This window comes from Stegostoma tigrinum, chromosome 18 (assembly GCF_030684315.1).
Source record: "Stegostoma tigrinum isolate sSteTig4 chromosome 18, sSteTig4.hap1, whole genome shotgun sequence".
NCBI lineage: Eukaryota > Metazoa > Chordata > Chondrichthyes > Orectolobiformes > Stegostomatidae > Stegostoma > Stegostoma tigrinum.
Genome location: NC_081371.1, coordinates 22,313,333 through 22,332,602, shown reverse-complemented (window position 1 = coordinate 22,332,602; position 19,270 = coordinate 22,313,333). Strand labels below are relative to the sequence as shown.

At 38.1% G+C, this 19,270-nt stretch overlaps 1 protein-coding gene across 6 annotated transcripts in view; it reads left to right on the top strand.

Moving 5' to 3' along the window:
• The window catches only part of dcp1b (decapping mRNA 1B), a 94,384-nt gene that overhangs the window by 63,731 nt on the left and 11,383 nt on the right, over positions 1-19,270 (top strand). For all 6 annotated transcript variants that reach the window (XM_048548436.2, XM_048548439.2, XM_048548437.2 and 3 more), the window contains 3 exons: positions 8,587-8,704; positions 11,662-11,802; positions 15,553-16,401. In XM_048548436.2, coding sequence (XP_048404393.1) covers positions 8,587-8,704; positions 11,662-11,802; positions 15,553-16,401 — 1,108 coding nt within the window. The remainder of the gene's footprint in view (positions 1-8,586; positions 8,705-11,661; positions 11,803-15,552; positions 16,402-19,270) is intronic.

The following is a 19,270-nucleotide window of genomic DNA, read 5'->3' as shown; positions in this document are numbered from 1 at the left end:
GCCACTCCATATGGTTGGACTATACAGTTGAGGGTAGAAGTATTAAACTCTCCAGCAAGAAATCTAAGAAAAACTACTGGAAACAGAGATCAAGGACCTGTGTTGGCTTTTAAGTTAAAGCAACAATGAGTATAGTCTGCATTTTGCTATAGGTGTCTCAGGGATTTATGAACGTTATATGAGCTGCAGCTTAAATCTATATAGTGAATGCAGAGAAATTTGCTCAAAGGAAGCTCATTGCAGCTGTGCCAAGAACCGTTAGTGTGGAGGCAGTAGTAACACTTTACTGAGCTTAGTGTGTTTGTTAGAGTATTGCTGAGGGGAAAGGTGTACCAAGTTTGAGTTTTTTTCTGATTTGATTAATTTAATTTTTTAACCTGGTTTAGTTGGTTCCTTTCTTGTTTAATAAATGGTTTGTTTTTTTTGTTTTAAGAGTGCCCTAGCAGTCCCCTGTAAACATGTTCACTAACTGAACTCTGAACTCTTGTGACTGAAAACCACCAACAAAGTTAGGATCTAACAAGCCAGGATTCATTCTGAGAACTGACTCATCCAGTATTAACATGACTGGTATCATAACAAAGTTGGGGCTCTTGATGGATTAATAAGTCCATGAATTCAAGAGGAATCTGAATCTTTAGGGATATGACAGCATAGTAACAAGAGATGAAATGTATTACACTGATTTTAAATTATTAAAGTTTTGACTGTTGCAAAAACTCTCTCGGAGTAGATGATGTAAATGTGAAAATTGTTTGAAAATCTTTGAAGGCTAATCTGAGAGAGTTAAAGTGAAGTGAAGAAATGAAAATAAGACCTCGATAGTATAAGTGATTACCCAGAATTTAGAGTTAAAAAAGAGACATCTGCAAGTGATGTATCATAGCTTGAATTAGCTAAGATTCAGTTACAAAAGAAAAAAAAACAAAACCTTTGAGCAAAGAGAAAGAAACAGAACACCATGTTCGAAAGGAAAAAGAAAAAAAAGAGAAATGAAAAGATGTGAAAGAGCAGAAAACAAATGGCAATGGAGGAGAAAGACAAAGTAAGAGTAATGGAAAAGAAGTGGAATTTTTAAAATAGTTTGAAATCTGGAGATAGAGGAAACTCAGAAAACTTGATTTGACTGCAGGAAATCAGAATAAAGGAAGAGAGAGATGTTCAGAGAATGATTTTGATTCTGTTCAGTAATTTACTTAAAAGTCTTTTTGGTTAGTGTCTGAATTTAGAGAGAATAGAATTAAATGATATTTCACCTCATTTGAAAAGCTAGATGTGAATCTGAAGTGACCGAAATTTGCATGGACTTCAAGGTCACAACAGGCAAAGGTCAACACCTATGACCCTGTCCCTGAAAGACATCAATTAAAACTTTAGTGTTTGAAGAAGGAACCTAAACAGACTTTTATAGAATTTTAAAGAGAAAAGAAAATGTTGAGGGCTGAGTGGTTTGGGAAGTTAGCAATAAATTTTGAGAATGCAAAGAAAACCTGATTATGGAAGAATATTTTGTTATACAGTTATATTCCATTTACCATTTAGACCTATTGAGATGAGCATCAGTGATCCGAGAAGCTGCAGTTCTAATGGGTACCTTTTAAATATCTCTGAGACAGTTACATGTGGGAAATGACCACCTGGAATTGACAAGGAAATTGGAGGGAAAATAAAGTCTGGGGTTGGTGAAGTATCAACTTTAGTGAACAAACAAAAGGTTGCTACAGTGATGGAGTAAGGCTCGAACACAGGTGTAATATAAATGAAATAATATGTTTCAGTTGTGATAAGACTGGACAAACCATAACTAATTGCTAGAAATTAGATAGGATATCACTGCAGGAGTAGGAGTGCTCAATAAATCTTCAGAAAATGTTTTATTCAGAAAATAAGTATAAAATCTGCGGCAGAGGCACAAGTCATGCATGTTCCCTCAGAACCTACAGGGAAAGGGGAGATTGCTCGGAAGAGTTGAGAGAATTATTGCACAATAGCCAAATTACTGGAGTTTCTGGATCTTGTATTTTTCCAGGAAAAATGTTCCTTTGTTCCTCTGACAATATGAAGAAAATAATTATGGAAAGATTTTTAAAAACATTGTTTGTAGAGAAGAGGTGTTCCCTTATGCTTCTATCCAAACAGACAAACCAGTAAAAATGTTGAGACAAAGGAGCAAGTCAGTCACTGATGCTGACTAATAATACATTGTATCTTCCAGTGGGGCTAATGAAGGAAAAACAATTAATTTGAGAAATACACTGAGGGTACAACATACTTTCGTTACATCGATTTGATTAAAGTATGACTAGTAATTGGGGAAATTATAGTTGAAGTAGTGCAATAAATCCCTCTGGAAGGAAATGCTTTTACCCTGGAGCATGACTTGGCTGTTTCAAAAGTATTAGTTTCACCAAGGTCATTGAAAGAACCAGCAGAAATGAAAGAAAATGAAATGCTACAGGAGGTACAACCTGCTTTGGATTGATTTCTGATACTGTGACTAGATCTCAGACCCATAGAATTAGATAGGAACAGGAAAATCTGTGAAAAACAAAGAGGATGTAAAAATCTGCAACAATTTTCAAAAATGTAAGTAAAAAGGAGGAAAGTAACAAAAATAGTATATTTAGCCTGTCTTTTTCTTTGTTGGTTACAAATGACTTATCCTTAGTTGAGAGAGCAATATCAAAATGTCAGTTTGAAAACCGAGTGTTATGTAGATGAAAACATGCTAATGAAGAAATCGAGACCACCTCACACATCAATTTAGTGAGGAATGGGCACTATTCAATAGGTGGTTGATCTACCTAAGTATTGTAACAATGTTCAATTACTTGATCATTATGAAAATGTAGTCTAAAATAATAAAATATGTTTATTAGCCAGAATTCCAGTGGTTATGTTTGCCGGATATGTCAGGTAATGGCGAAACTGCAGCATTTGTTAAATGTGCATCCTTAATTCTGATGCCATCTTTTGAAAGAACCATTTAATAGGCTCTTAATAGTATGTGTCGGATTTTTCTAAAACTATAAGTGAGAATCAATATCTTTTAACAATTATGGATGTTTGAATAAGATTTCCTGAGGCACTGCCTTTGGGGAAGCTTGTGACAAAAATGGCATTGACAAAATTATTTCATTTATTAAACAACATATGGATTGCCTAAAGAAATACAATCAGACCAAGGTTCAAATTCTATGTCACAAAAAATGGAAATGCTGGTGAAACGCTGGTCTGGTAATAGCTGTCGTGAGAGAAACAGAGTTAATGTTTTGAGTCCAATAGACTTCTTCAGAACATTCACGGCATTGCGAAAGTCATAATGTGAAAAGGCAAATAAAAGTTTTCAAATGATTCCCAGCATAATTTTTTTATATATAGAGACTCAATTGCCAAGAAATTTCATTCCTATCTTAATTCATTAAATTTCTATTTAATTGACTCCTTCAAGTTTCTTTTCTTTGGTCTGTGGAGACAATATTACAATTCTGAAGTTTGTGTTGGCATGAGCTTTTTGCAATTTTGATGGCGTAAACTTTTTCAGTTCGAGCAATGTAAGGACTTTTATCCAAGCTCTCTCAGATTAGAGGCTTCACTGATGAAAACTGTTTGGTTGGGATGACTTGTTCCTCTGAACTAAAACCTTGATTCTTCTATTAGAAGAAGATTGACTCAGTTCAGAACAGGAATGCTGATTCATAGAACATACAGAACATAGAATCGTATAGCACAGTACAGGCCCTTTGGCCCATAATGTTGTGCCAAACTTTTACCCGAAACCTAAGGTCCATCTAACCTCCACCACTACCTTATACTATCATCCATGTGCCTATCTAATAGCCACTTAAATCTTCTGAACTCGGAGACCAAAGAAGAAAGCTCATTGGCTTTTTGGTCTGTTATAATTGCGTCAGTATCAGCATTCTATCCATTAACGCTACAGGGGTCCGGCTAGACACTCGACTGCAATCAAATTATTTTTTGCAAATGATGCACTTGGGTTACTTTTTCCCAAATGACTTTCTGGTTTGTTTAAACATTACTGTCACAGAATTGACTTGTATCCATCTGCCAACATTTTAACATCTAAATCACAAAATGTAATATTTGTGTATTATATGCCTTCCGTCAAAATAAGTAAAATAAAAGTAGCGATGAGACAAGATTGTAATAAAAGATGAAAATGCTGTTAAAGGTACCTCTTTTAGAAGCGTCAAAACTGGTTTAGGCCATTCAGGCGATGAAGCATTTAATTTAATCTGGCCAGTTGAACATTTCAACACAATCTCTATAACCCTTTATTTCATTGGTAGTTAGAAATCTATTTATCTCTTCTTAAAAATACTCCAACTGAGTTTTTAAAAGTCCTCTAGGATAATGAATTCTAAAGACAGTTGACCTTCTGAGTAAAAGAAAAGTGCCCTAATCCTAAATCCTAATCTCATCCTAAATGGCATTGACCTTGTATATTCCTTTTAAATATTGTGTAGATTTCAATAAGATCACTTCTCATTCTTCACAAAGCTAGAGAATACAGGCCCAGTTTGCCCTGTATTTTTCTTCATAAGACATCTGAAAACAGATCAGCTGAACCTTCATTGCATTCTCTCAATGGCAGCAGCATCTCTTCCTGAGGAAAGGGGACCAAAACAGCGCACAGTAATCCAGATGCAGTGTAACCGAGCTTCTGTACAAGTGAAGCAAGGCTTTGCCATTCCTGTGCTCAAATCTTTTTGCAGCAAAGGTCAGCATTTCATTAGCTTTCCTAATAGCTTGTTGCACTTGCATGTCACCTTCAGTAACAAACTGGCAAGGACACCAAAGTCCCTTTGCATGTTTCCAATTTTCCATCTCTCATCCATTTCAGAATGCACATATGTTCCTCTTAGCAAAGTGGAAAACAGCACATTTTTCATCTGTGTATTTTAAGCCCATGCACTAAGTCTACCCAAATCCTTCTGAAGCTGCTTTACGTCTTCCTCAAAACAGTCCCCAGTTAGCTTTGTATCATCTGTCGGGACTGCAGAACTTAAGTTTGAACTGTTGTGGTATTGCTTAGCTCATTCTGCTTCCACTGTTTGGTATGTAGATAATTGTGTGATCTAACTTTACCAGATTGGACACATCCTTTTAATTATGCACGTTCTTGGCCTGATGTAGTCCTATTGAACCCTTGCAGTTTGATGTTAGAAGGTGGCTTACACAAGAGTCATGAGACTACACCTTGTTGAATACAATTATGTTGCTGATGGCCCACAACAACACCCAAGTATCCTGATTTTAATTGACGTTGTTTAGCTGGATGGCTGGTTTGCAATGCAGAGGGTCACCAGCATGTGTTCTATTCTTATACCACCTTCAGGCCACCATGAAGGCCCCACCTTCTCAACCTCATCTTTCACGTGAGGTGTAGTGAGCATCTTGTGATTTTGCTCTCAGCAGAACAGGCCCATTTTCTCCATTAACATACCACCTTCTACACATTTTTCATGTCCGTCTCTCTTTATCACTATTACCAAACCTTTTTTTTTGTTCTGGGCACAGTCACAATCTGTTCCACTTGCTTCGCATTTCCCACTTTCAGCAATATGAGAACCACCATTTTCCAACCCCTTTCAGCTCTGAAGAAGGCACAAAACATTGTCTAGAGATAATGGGAACTGCAGATGCTGGAGAATCCTAGATAACAAAGTGTGAAGCTGGATGAACACAGCAGGTCAAGCAGCATCTTAGGAGCACAAAAGCTGACGTTTCGGGCCTAGACCTTTCGGGTCTGTGTTCATCCAGCTTCATACTTTGTTATCTTACCACAAAACATTGTCTATTTCTCTCTTCCGATGTTTCCAGAGCTGTTGAGCTTCTCTAGCACTTTCTGCTTTCATTTTAGATTATTGGCATCTGCAGTATTTTGCTTTCAGTTTACGCAATTTCCACCTATTTTGTTGAGTTGAAATAGGCGTAGTGTGTGTACATCTTTATTCTATCTGTAAAGAGCAAGGCATTGTTTAGTAGTGTGCCGCTTTCATTACCTGCCAGTGCACCACATTGTGAACCTGACTGACAAAGCAAAAATTGGCTATCTGTGCACTGCGTTGCACTTTCAGGATTATTTATGAAATGTCCAAATTTCTAGTTCATCCAGATTGCTTTCACCAATATGTAGAGAGAGGTACTTCTCTGCATACACACTAGAAATGGTATGGGGGGAGAAAAGAGAATTTTAATTCCAAGGAAAATAAAGGTAGCCTGAACATTTTATTCTTCTAAGCATGAACATATTTTAAGTTTCAAAAGCAATAATATTTGCTAATTTGGACGTAATATTGAGGAAAACATACTTATTAGTCACAATGGCTCATAGGTTAGCACTGCTGCTTCATAGAGCTAGGGATCTGCGTTTGATTCCTGTCTCGGGCAACTGTCTCCCCATGTCTGTGTAGGTTTCCTCTGGGTGCTCTGGTTTCTTGCCACAGTCCAAAGATGTGCAGGTTAGGTGGCTTGGCCATGGGAAATGCAGGGTTAGAGGGATAGGGTAGGGGTGTGTGTCTGTGTAAGTTGTTCTTTGGAGGGGCGGTGTGAATTCGATAGGCTGAATAGCCTGCTTCCACGCAGTAGAGATTCTGTGATTCTCTGTGAGCTTTGTAAACCTGGGCTGGTTTGTTACGGTCACTACCCTGCTGCGACCAATCGAAGGGATATATGCAGTTTGATGCATCTTTTAGTCTTTTGAATATGCACCCTATGTTTGAAAGCCATTATACTGGCTCTGAAATTCCTCCTTTAGAGATAAAACCAGTCTGACTCCAAATCAAAACACAAGCCAATTCTAAACAAGGCCTCACATCTAACATGCATTGTCTGAGCTAAAATATCACCCCTTCTTTTATACTGATTAGAACCTTTAGTTCTCTCAGGACAGTGCCTTCAAAGGAATTCAGGGATTTACACGTACATATTAATCAATTAAAGCCTTCTAACTGACGATTTAGTAGCATCTTGGGTTTATTTGATATGCCCTCATCAGTAGTGTGACTCTTTAATCTTTTACTTAAATTCTGTGTCTGATACTACCTCTTTCACTAACAGCTGAAGAAAGAGTAAGACTCCGAAAGCTTGTGTTTTCAAATAAACCTGTTGGCCTATTACCTAGTGTTGTGTGATTTCTAGCTCTGAAATTCACATACCGCATTACTAATTTGTGACAGGCAGCTTTTATTTGGCTTGACTGCAGCATCCTGTTCATGGCAAATACTACTTCTGTTGCTGCCACAGATTAGCACTGAGAGACAGCTAGCTTCATCTGTTGTTCAAATGTTTTTTACCCCCTTGCATTGGTATTTTTTTACAAATTGTCCTGATGAGTACAAGTTGAAAACGTTCATCAAAATGTATTCATTTTGAACAATACTCAAATCTTCATTACTTTGGAGGAAGGAATGTTAATTAATTGTCATCAGTTACAAATACAAGATGTCTTCCATGTTCATGATAGAGTGCATTAGATTATACTTGCCGTTCTGTTGTTGTCCACTCACCTTGCGTCCCAATGTCTCACTGCCTTAAGACTATATTAGCTCGTTCTCGTAGTGAAGTGAATATTTGAATATGCTTGACTGGTGTTGAAGACTTTTTTGACTGGTAGAGGTATATCTGTATGAATTAAAGAATGTAGCAGTTCTATTGATAACTAAGGAAGGTGAATTGACTGCCAATATTCTGTTTCATGTATTCATACTTTCCCCAAACATTGCCAATTCTTGATCAAAAATATGGTTCATGGAGGGGGTAGTGAGATTTTTATAAGGACAGAGGGGATATCATTGCAGAATGCTGTCACAAGCAATACTTGTCTGTGGATATATTAAAAATGGGATGAGAAATGAGGAAGGGGTGGGATAAGAAAAATTCATTAAAATTTAAAAGTAGCCTGAATGTTTTATTGAAAACTCCTTTACATGGCCATATTTTATGTTTTAAATGCAATAGTGTTGAAGATAATACATTCATCATTTTTCAAACATCAACCTAAAAGTTTCTACGATTATTTGCAAAGCATATGAAGATTCTGTTATCATACTTAATACTGGTTTAGTTGAGACTGTAGCTTTCAAAAAGTAAAAATGAGCCCCAACTAAAAGGATTAGAGATGACGTATGCAGACTTCTTGCTTGTCCTAATATGATTCCCTGGAACAAGCAATTATTGTTGATCAATTCCTGCAGCAAGGAGCAAAGGAATTTTATAGTTGAATTAATGGTCACCGCATGCATTTTTGAGATGCTCGTTTAATTTGGCAGGTACGAAGATATCGATGTCTCCTGGGAACTATTCAATCTAGGCCCGAAACGTCAGTTTTTATGCTCCTAAAATGCTGCCTGACCTGCTGTGTTCATCAGCTCTACACTTTGTTATCTCGAATTCTCCAGCATCTGCAGTTCCCATAATATCTGATACAATCTTCTCTTAGTCTTGGTGTGTATCCTGTATCAGATATTAAAAGAATATAGTGCAATTGTGAAAATACGTTGTACGTGACTAAATTTTAATATTAGTTTTGTTTTGTTTCCTTTCTGTTCTTAATTTGAGCTTAACGCAGCTGGAGCAACTGAAGGCCCAGCAAGAAGTTGGATCACCAATCCCTAGTCAAAAGGAAACTGTGGACATTGTGCAGATGCTGTTCAAGGCTGAACATGAATATAACAAGGTGAGTGTGGTGAACACTACCATGATACAAGCGAAAGTTTGAAGGGAATATTTGGACTGTCCTCAATGAGCGAATGTAAATTGAGTAGAAAATACATTGTAAACCTAGTTTGATATTTGTTGCAACCTTGTTCAGTTTCTATTTAGTATATTTCAGTGGGATGCTGAGCAGTTTTGAATAAAATATAAACATGTCAGAAAGCTTTAGAAATGCATTTGAAGCCACTCCAATGGGTTGAATTTTATGCATTATCCTTGGTAAAATATCTTGTGGGTATAACTGGAGTTGAAGTGTCAAAAATAAGATTAATGCAGACAGCTAAACTCAACCAATTACTACTTAATCAATTACAATATATCTTAATACTAATATAAGTACAAAGCAGTTTATCTTCTCCAGTCATTACTAAGAGTGGGAATACTGGCTGTTCTCAGATTTCAGCTCCAAGAATTCAAACTCTGTTGTAATCATAGAGTCCAGCTCATAAATTTGTACGTAGTATGTGATGAACTGTGTATACCTGTGTAAAGGTCAATCTTGTGCGAAATTCAATCCATGTCTTTTAGCTTTTATATTTTGTAGTTTTTCATATATCTCTGTTTTGTAAGTTGAATTATTTTTTCATCTTCAAAGCCCACCATTTGCCTTACTGTCCTCCATCCCTCTTCCCTGCAGTACTCTTCTCACACTCATCATAATGAGGCTAGTAGGAGATCCAGCCCATAAAAGCCCTGTTTATTAATCTGCTTGTCCATTTGAAGTTGCGAGAACTAATAACTTTAGGAACTGATGGAACCCAGTTCTCACAAACATCCCAAATCACAGTGTTCCTCCAGTGCCCAAACAATTTATCAATCTCTGCCTCTGCATAGGTGTTTGGAAACAAACAGAACAACCTGTTCAATTGCAGCAGACCAGACTTCACTAGGGTACATCCATCCATGCCCTAGTTTGGGCTGCCTTCATTCACTTTGTACCCCTGGTATATTCAGTTCAAGACACTAGATCTCCAGCAGTGACTTAATTACTCCCACTTTTACACTCTCACAAAGGATGTATCCTTGGTTCTGATCCTCTACCCCATCATGTATTACCCCATTTCAACATTGTCCATTGATTTTCAATCAACTTCCTATCTGTTGCATACAGTTATAATACAGACACAAGCCAAATGGCCCATCTGGTTGACAGTAATATTTATGCTCCATACGAACCTCCCTCCTCCCTCTACCACTGTGTTGGCAAACAGCTCATTTGATTGTGTAGTTTAATGTGAACTCCAGCGAAATATTTTGAAGCCTTGAGCCACCTCCCCCCTTTACTTCCTGTCACAGCTACGTATCCTTCTCGTTAACAGCACCCCCCCACCCCCAAACCTAACCACTGCTTTGATTTGCATTGAAGTAGATTTTTTTACAACATTGGCTTCTTATTGGAGTCAAATTGTTCTTTTGACGTCACATATTTAGTAAAGACTTCCAACTGTAGACCTTCACCCACCCCTGCCCCAGATCATTTGTTCCAAAGTCCTTGTTCATACCATCGGTTCCAGACTTGCATATTTGGTGCTGTTGTGGCCAGTCCCCGATCCTCCAATCCTCCATAGCCACTACAAGGCTTCAGATTTAAAATTCTTACCCTTGTGTTTAACCCTATTATGTTCTGACTTGCCCTGCACTGTGTAATCAATTCTGACCCATTAACATAGCATCTGTGACTTGAGGTTAATTATGCACTGTTATGTTTTCTATAACCTGGTTTGGAAATTCATTGGTATAATCCTTTACTGTCAGATTTTCTTCCATCTGCATTACAATATAAGAAATAGGAGCAAGAGTACGCCGTTCAGCCCTTTGCCATTATTCATTTAGATATTGGCTGATTGAATTATTTGAGTCATGTTGACTATCTCTAATCAGTCCTTGCCCTTCCAAATACATGTAAACCTTGTCCCTCAGGATCCCCTCCAATAACTTGTCCACAACTGATACCGGGTTCACCAGTTTATAGTTCCCTTGCTTTTCCTTGCCAACTTTTTAAAATATTGGCACCATGCTAGCCAACCTCCAGTCTCCTGGCACCTCATCTGTGGCTATTGATGATACAAATATCTCAGCAAGGAGCCCGGCAATCACTTTCCTAGCTTCCTGATCTCCACTTCAACACCAACACCACTTAGCTGCACAATCCCCATAATCCATGATGTTATTAATATGTAGAAATCTGTTGATCTTTGTCTTAAATATATTCAACAGCTAAGCCTCCACATCCCCATGGGGTGGAGAATTCGACAGATTCTCAACCTTCTGAGTGAAAAAAACTTCCTTTCTTACTCCAAAATGGCCTGCCCTTTGTTCTGTAACTGCTGATTCTATACATCATAGTCTAAATGAAACTGCATCTATCTTGTCAAGCTCTGTAAGAAATTTATGTTTCAATGAGATCACTTCACATTAGCCTAAACTCTAGAAAATATAGGCCCAGTCTATTTAACCTTTCCTCATAGGATAACCTTTCCATTCCAGGATCTAGTTTGATGAGTCTTCATTGCACTCTCTCTGTGGTAAATATAGGTGTACACAATTAAGGAGACCAAAATGCATGCATTACCACTTTGGCATCACCAAGGATTTTTATAATTGCTGGAAGACATCTTTATTCCTATTCTCAAACCCTCTTTTATTATAACAACCAGGATGCAATTTGCCTTCTTAATTGATTGCTGTCCATGTATGTTAACCTTCAGTGATTCCTGAATGAGGAATTTCCAAGTTCCTCTGAAATTCAACCCTTGCCACCCTCTGTCTAAGAAATGCTGCCGTGTAGTTTTTTTTTACCAAAGTGGATGTTCTGTCATTTCTCCACATTATCTTCCAATATGATGCAGTAATTGATAACATGTGCCTCTATATGCATGATCATTATTCATTGCTCTGCCTTTAATTTTCTTGTTTCAGATCAAACTGTCCTCTGAGCCAAAACAGATGACTAGTTCTAATTTGATTCGCAACAGTTCAAATTTGATCAAGCCAATTCCAATTAAATTGACTGACTTTGGAGCAGACACTCATTCCCAACAAGTACAACAGCAGAACAAGGTATTGGGTTTAATTGACCAGTGATTTTGTGACAGTGTTTGTACTGTGCTCTTTCTATGTGTCTGAGGATGCATTATTTTATAGCAATATGAATATGTACATGCTGTCATATGGCAAACTGGCATCAGACTAATATTAGGTCCCCCTTCCAGTAACTGTATCTATTAGATCATACACACATACAATCCCTACAGTGTGGAAACAGGCCCTTCGGCCCAACAAGTCCACACCGACTGTCAGAACATCCCACCCAGACTCCTTGTCCTCTAACCCACCTATGTCTACCCATCCCTCAACATTATGGGCAATTTTCCATTGTCAGTGCACCTAGACTGCACATCTTTGGACTGTGCGAGGAAACCGGAGCACCTGGAGGAAGCCCACGCAGACACGGGGAAAATGTGCAAACTCCACACGGACAGTCACCCGAGGGTGAAATTGAACCCGGGTCCCTGGTGCTATAAGCAGCCATGCTTACCACTGAGGCAACATGCCACTCCATTTCTGCAGCCTGCCTTTTGACTTTTCATTTTTCTGCCATGTTTCACTACATGTGATTTATATGCATTATGCTATCCAGATTTGCACCATTGTTCTACCCTTGGTCTTGTTCAACTCCCTGCCTTTGTGGGTACACCACATATGTTCCTTTTTCTTTTCTGGTAATTGTTTACCTGTTGCTTCTTTAAAATTGAGTTTTGTGCGAAGATAAAAGGCATAAAATTTTAAAGTGGACCTTAGGAGGAGTTATGCAGGAGTTAGGATAGTTTTGAATCTAAAGGTTAGCCTAATAAAGGCAGGGAGGTGAGTTACCAAAGCTTTGCTTGAACCATGGTGTGAGCTAGAAGGTGGTCCTACCACTTGGGTATTTGGAGCACTGAGATTTCACTAAGTGCATTCATAGAATGGTTACAGCACTGAACGAGATAATTTTGCCAGTTTATTCCCTGCAGGCTCTCTAAGAGCAATTTAGTGACTTTTACCCCCTACCCTTTCCCAGTAGGTATGCAAATATTTTCCCTTCAGATTTTTGTTTTAAATTCTGTGTTAAAAGTCCCCTTTTTCAAGTATGTGTTTTAAACAATGTTTCTCCAGTGCTGTAATATCCCTAACGTAATGAAAACTTATAGCTAGTATCCTTCTTGATTTTCACCCTTACCCTTTTTGTCATCCTTGAATGTATCCCACCTGGAACTGGTGGCTTACCAACGTTTAAGTACAGTTAATCCCTACAAACTCCTCTCTATCAATTTGTGGCCAATTTAGTATTTCAACTATTCCTGATTCGTAATGACTTTGTTAGTACGTTCGATCAGAAGGCCAGCTGCGAAGTACTCCGCTTAGTTACTCAGCAATCTTCCCCCATGTTTAGCTCCACTTTTTACCCTTAATCAGTAGCGCTCACCCCCCACATTCTCTTAGTAACTTTTGCGATACATATGTCTCTAATAGATATCTAGATTTTTTAACAAAATGTGAGATGCAAGTCTTTTCCTGTATGCTAACTGCTCCTCTAGTATCCTTTCTTACCTCCTCTCAGAACTTTTAATATTTACCCTGGTTCTCAACTTGCATTATTCGCCTGGCATTGCTGAAAGAAAATCCCTTTTTTTTCATCTTAGTCTATCTCCTTTTGTCACACACGGATCTGAAGGTTTGTTTGCTTCCTCTTTCCCCATTGAGGGCGTGTATCTGACTGTTCCTCAAATGTGATTGCTATCAGAGTGTTCGGAGAACTTTGAGAATTCAAGTGGATAAGATTTGCTCAAAGGGAAGCTGAAACTTTGCTACATTCACTAGATGTGTTGCAAGGCCTTGGTGAAAAGAGCTTGTGGCTGAGAATATTCAAGGAGGGTGGAGAGGCATTCTAGAGAAAGCATGAAATCTGAATTTTGGAGATCTGGGACAACTGTAGTTAGATGAGATTTGGTGCATTACTAAAAAGTTAAAAGCTACATTTTAATACTATATAGCTTTGTACAGCAGATTTTTAAAATCTTATTTCAAATATGAGATATAAAATAATAATATACAAAAACAAAATTCAAGTCCAAAGAAAAGATTTTGAATTCAAAACATTAACTGTTTCTCTCTCTACAGATATTGCCAGACCTGCTGAGTTTCTCCATCACTTTGTTTTTATTGCAAATTTCCAGCAACTGTAATATATCACTCTAATTTGTATTGGTAGATGTTCAGATATGAAATCCAAAAATATAAGTTTACAAAACATGTATCAAGGAAAATGAAATAATTCTCTGGAAATGGGAATTTTTTTTATGCTTGAGTATCAAACAGTTAATTTGAAAAAGAAGTGCATCTGTCTCTTAATGGCATTGTTTTTGCACTATATATTTAAAGCTGTTTGTGTTATATGCAGATAGATTAGTTTATATCATTTTAATTTCATTACTTTTGTATAATAAACTTCTTTTTTATTACAATAAAATCTGCAATATTGTGTGCTTCTGTCTCAATAAGAGACAATTCATTAAAACCAAATCAAAACCAAGTATGAGCTATCAAGACAGATTGTAGTCTGTGATGTGACTTATCCAACAATGACATTCAGTCATATCAAGCTACATCAGGTTCATTTCCACGTTATTCTCATTTATTTCTATAGCCTTCTTAATGAACTCCCACCTTTCTCAAATAACACAAATATGACAGAGAGCAAAGTAGTAGCTGTTCCAAATCCTTTGAAACAAAGGAGAGGAATTTTTTGCAATATCTTTGCCAATACTTTTTCCCTCTGTCAATCAAAAACTGACCATCTGGTGATTATCTCAGTGCTGTTTGGGTTTTGCACCAAAACTTGGCTAATGTTCCTTTTAATGCCTCCACAACAGTAATTTACCGTATTGAAGTTGCCACATTGCATATATTGTCCCAAGATGCTTCACCAGAGTATCATTGAGGTACAAAAATATGGTTAAAGTGAGCTTTTAAGGACTGGCTTAAAGCATCGAAGAGATGGAGAGGTTTAAGGAGGAAATTTCAGAGCATGGGTCTTTATCCTCTAGTATTAGAATCAGGGTTGTGCAATTAGCCAGCTTTAGAAACATGCAAATATCTTGAAGGGTTAAAAGTCTGGAAGAGATTACTGACATTCATAGGGTGATTGTCAGGTGGATGGAGAAACTGCATTTGTATCAAGTAATTTGACATGAGGATGAAAATTGACTCAATGTAGGACAGCAAACATGAAGTAATTAGTGAGCAGAACTTGATGCAAGTTAGAATGTATACAAGAGCTTGCATAAACTTCAGTCTTCTAACGTGTACTCTCCGTAACCTTGCTAAGAGTGTGAGAAAATTGTCGAGCCTAAAGGTTTCAAAGATATAGATGGGTTGTGAGTACCAGATCTGTTCGAATTCTTACAGCAGCCCTTTTAACTTTTTCTCAATGTAGTCCAGCTGCAGGTGGACAACCCACCAATTTTTCTAAAGACCATTTTTTTAGATTGTACATAATGTCTGCATTCCAGAGCAAAGAATCTGCTCTACTTCTTTATAGTTATTTTTTGGGAGCGAACTTAACCAACACCATCCTCATTAATTCTTCAGCTTCCATTTGTGTTGAAATCTTCTTTAATTCTGTGATGTTTGGATAATACCTGGGAAATGGTTGTTAAAATGATCTTGTGCTTCAGAAGTTTACAATGCTCCTTTTACTGATTCTAGTCTCATGTTTCTTTGACTTCTTTCAGTTTTATGAAGTTTATATTCTAGTCATTTTTTTTTAAGAACACAGAATTGGGAACAAAGCATTTGAATTTGGCGGCCTTGTTTGGTACACAAGAAAAATCTTTAACTAATGTGCCAGATGAAACACAGGAATTCAAGAATAAAGTTTCCAGTCGGCCAGCTGTTGTGCGTTCTTTGTCATATGAGGAACCCAGAAAACTGCTAGAGACTGAAATTTCCCAAAGTGTCAAAAAACAGTTTTGTCCTGCTATTCAGAAACTAATGAGTTGTGGAGTTGAGCTGCATCCAGTATGTGAGTTACCTGAAAATCATCTTTGTGAAAAAAGTACAGAAGAAACATTAGCAGGACTGTTCCACTCACAATCCTCAACAAGAAATGTCTCTTTACAGCAAAACTGCTTGGATGAACCCAATTCCTTATTCTCCAAAGATACTAACAAGTTCCTTCAGAAGCTACATTGTACCCAGACATCAATTCATACATCATCTCCAACTGTTATACACTCCGACCTTCTCTTCAGCAGATCTCAAAGTGGTTCCCAGATGCACCCTGTTTCACGGCCTCAGTCTGCCTATCTCAGCTCCAACCTACAAGTGCAATCTGAAATGCACCATGTTCCAGCAATAGACAAGTCCAAGAGTACTCTTTCCTCAAAAGGTTGTAGTAATCAAATACAAACCTCTGTTTTCATACCCCATCGTGAATTGTTTCAGAAGCTGCGGATAGTTCATGAGGATCAGCAGCCTCCTGCTGGAAAAATGACTCTTGCAGCCAAGTTTTCAGCTCAGCTGCCACCGTTAGTCAATCAGCGTAATTCTACAGTAAAAGATTTTGATTCTCAAACTGAAAAATCCATCAGTTCAGAAAAAACAAACCTACTTATTCAGGTAAGAAAACCTAAATGGAAGAAATGTTTAGATTGTGCTATGGAAATTGACCAAGTGTTTTAACAGAATGATTTTGTGTATAAATTATATTAAATAACCAGATTACTTTTTAAATTAATCTTTGTTGATGAGTAACAGGTTTCCTTTAGTAGTTAGGCAATTAAGTTTTAGAGTATGGAATGTTACGTTTGAGGCTCTGTATGCTGAAAAGTATTGTGCTCCATTTAGGCAAATTTTATTGGAACGAAGCCGTTGATTCAAAACTGTTCTCAAAATGAAAGTTATCAGCATAGTGTAGGTGATTTTGACCTTCATTTCCAGTGGTTTGGACCAAGTTAGAAGTTAAAATGGGTTCAGGATAGTAGTTAGGAACTTGGGAAGCAAGGGGGTAAAGAAGAGCTTTTCAGGAGATTGCATTTCTCCGTTAATAGCCTTTTACTTCAAATATATGTTAGCTGGATTTCCCAGGCCCCTGGAAAACTAACTAGTAAAGGACTTGCAACGGGCTGGATCCATTAAATTAAATGCTTTTATGGCGTGACTTGTAAACCAAGAGGGGAGGCAATGGTTTAGTGGTATTAACGTCGGGCTATCAATCCAAAGACCCAGGTGAAGTTCTGGGACTGAATCTTACCATGGAGAATGAATTCAAATTTCATCAATTAAAAATCTGGAATGAAGAATCTAATGATGACCATGTAACCATTGTTGGGGGGAGAAAAACCTATCTGATTCACAAATGTCCTTGAGGGAAATAAACCACTGTTTTATCTGGTCTGACCTACATGTGACTCCAGACCCACAGCAATATAGATGACTCTTAACTGCTCTCTGAGCAATCAGGAATGGGTAATTCAGCAATGCCCACGTTCTGTGAATGAAGAAAAAGCAACCAAGAAGGGGAATTTTCCTAACCTGTAATTCTTTATTGTTCACGCTCCCATCGATCTATCCAATGTTTCGGTCTCCTCCATGCTGAATATCTTGGTTGTCTGTCAGACCTGAACCCACGTGATCTATCTTATAACCCTTTGGTTTTTCTTACCACCCTGCAACACTCACCTTACTTTTTAATAGTTGTAACTGTTCACCCTGCCTCTGATGAGGTCTGGTGAGGGAAGCAAGTGAGTGGGAGTTTCAGCAGGAGAAAAGGTCTGCAGTGATAAGGGTGATATGGGATTGGAAGAGACTCTGAACAAGAGAGTTGGCAGTGAGCATGGAGGGTTAGAGAGTGGCAGAGGCTATACACTGTACAGTCAAGAGCAAGGAGGAGGATCAATAAGAGGATGTGAGCCAGAGGGTCATCAATGAATGGGAGGGTCACAGTAGCAAAGACCATGAGCTGGAGTGTTGGCTGCAAGAGGGTTGTTCAGGGAGATAGGGTATAATTAGCTGAAGGTTCAGCCAGCAGATTTAGTGGTGATCAGCTAATTGGAAAGTTAGCGCGTTTAATAGAATCAGAGCACAGAAGAGGCCCTTCAGCCCATTAAGTCTGTACCACCAAAATATGCTACCACCTATGCTAATCCTACTTTCCCACTCTAGGTCCACATAGTCTCACATGTTATTTCACTTCAAGTGTACATTCAAGTACTTCGCAACATTGTGAGGCTTCCCGCCTCAATTAACCTCCCAGACAGTGCATCGCAGACCACACTCTGGGTGAAAAGATTTTTCCTCGAATGACCTCTAGACTTTCTTTCTTTTCACTTCTTCAAAATTATGCTTCTTTGCTATTGACCCTTTTGACTAAAGGGAACAGTTGCTTTCTTTTCATCTTGCCCATGCCCTTCATAATCTTATACACCTCTATCAGTGCCCCTCAACCTTCTTAGCTCCAAAGAAAACAACCCGAGCTTATCCAACCTCTCTCGATAGCAGAAATGATCCATTCCAGGCAACATCTTAGTGAATCTCCTTTGCACACCTCCTGTGCAATCATATCCTTTCTCTCATGCAGAGACCAGAACTGTACACAGCCATCCAGCTGTTGCCTAGCCAAAGTTCAAAACTAACATGACATGAGCTTATAGTCCAACAGGTTTATTTTAAAATGCAAACTATTGAAGCTCAACTCCTTCCTTAGGCATTGTGTGAGAGAGGGTGTATCCTTGCACTATGCCTGAGGAAGGAGTTGAACTCCAAAAGCTTGCATTTTATAATAAACCTATTGGACTATAACCTGGTGTCGTGTGATATTTGATCTTGTCTATCCTGGTCTAACACCAGCATCTCCACATCATAACCAAAGTTCTGTACAGTTCCAAATGATCTTCCTACTTTTATAATCGAAGCCATGACTGAAGGCAAGGGTCTCAAATGCATTCTTAAGTACCCTATTAACCTTTCCTTCCACCGTCAAGGATCTGTGAATAAGCACCCTAAGATCCCTTTGTAGCTCTGAGCTTCCCACTGTCTTGCCATTTGTTAAGTACTCCCTTATCTAGGTCCTTCTTCCAAAGTGCATCACCTCACGTTTATCAGGGTTAAATTTCATCTGCCATGATTTGCACATCTGACCAACTTGCTTATACCCTCCTCTAACTTAACATCATCTTCCTTACAGTCAGCCATCCAGCCAATCTTTCTGTCATCTGTAAACTTCATCGTCACCCCCCGCATATATTCTCATCTATATCATTTTATGAATATCACATCATATATATTTCTCATTTTAACTGGGAAGTTATTTCATTTACATCTGCTGGAATTTAACAATGTAAGGTATTTCAGCTGACAAGATGCAATGTTTTAGTTTTTTAATTCAGATGAGAAAAGCCCTACACAACCTAACTACAGCTTTTACATTGGTTTTGCTGGGGAAATCTGATTTTGTTTCAAGTTGTTTCACTTAAAGTTGTAGTTTTCA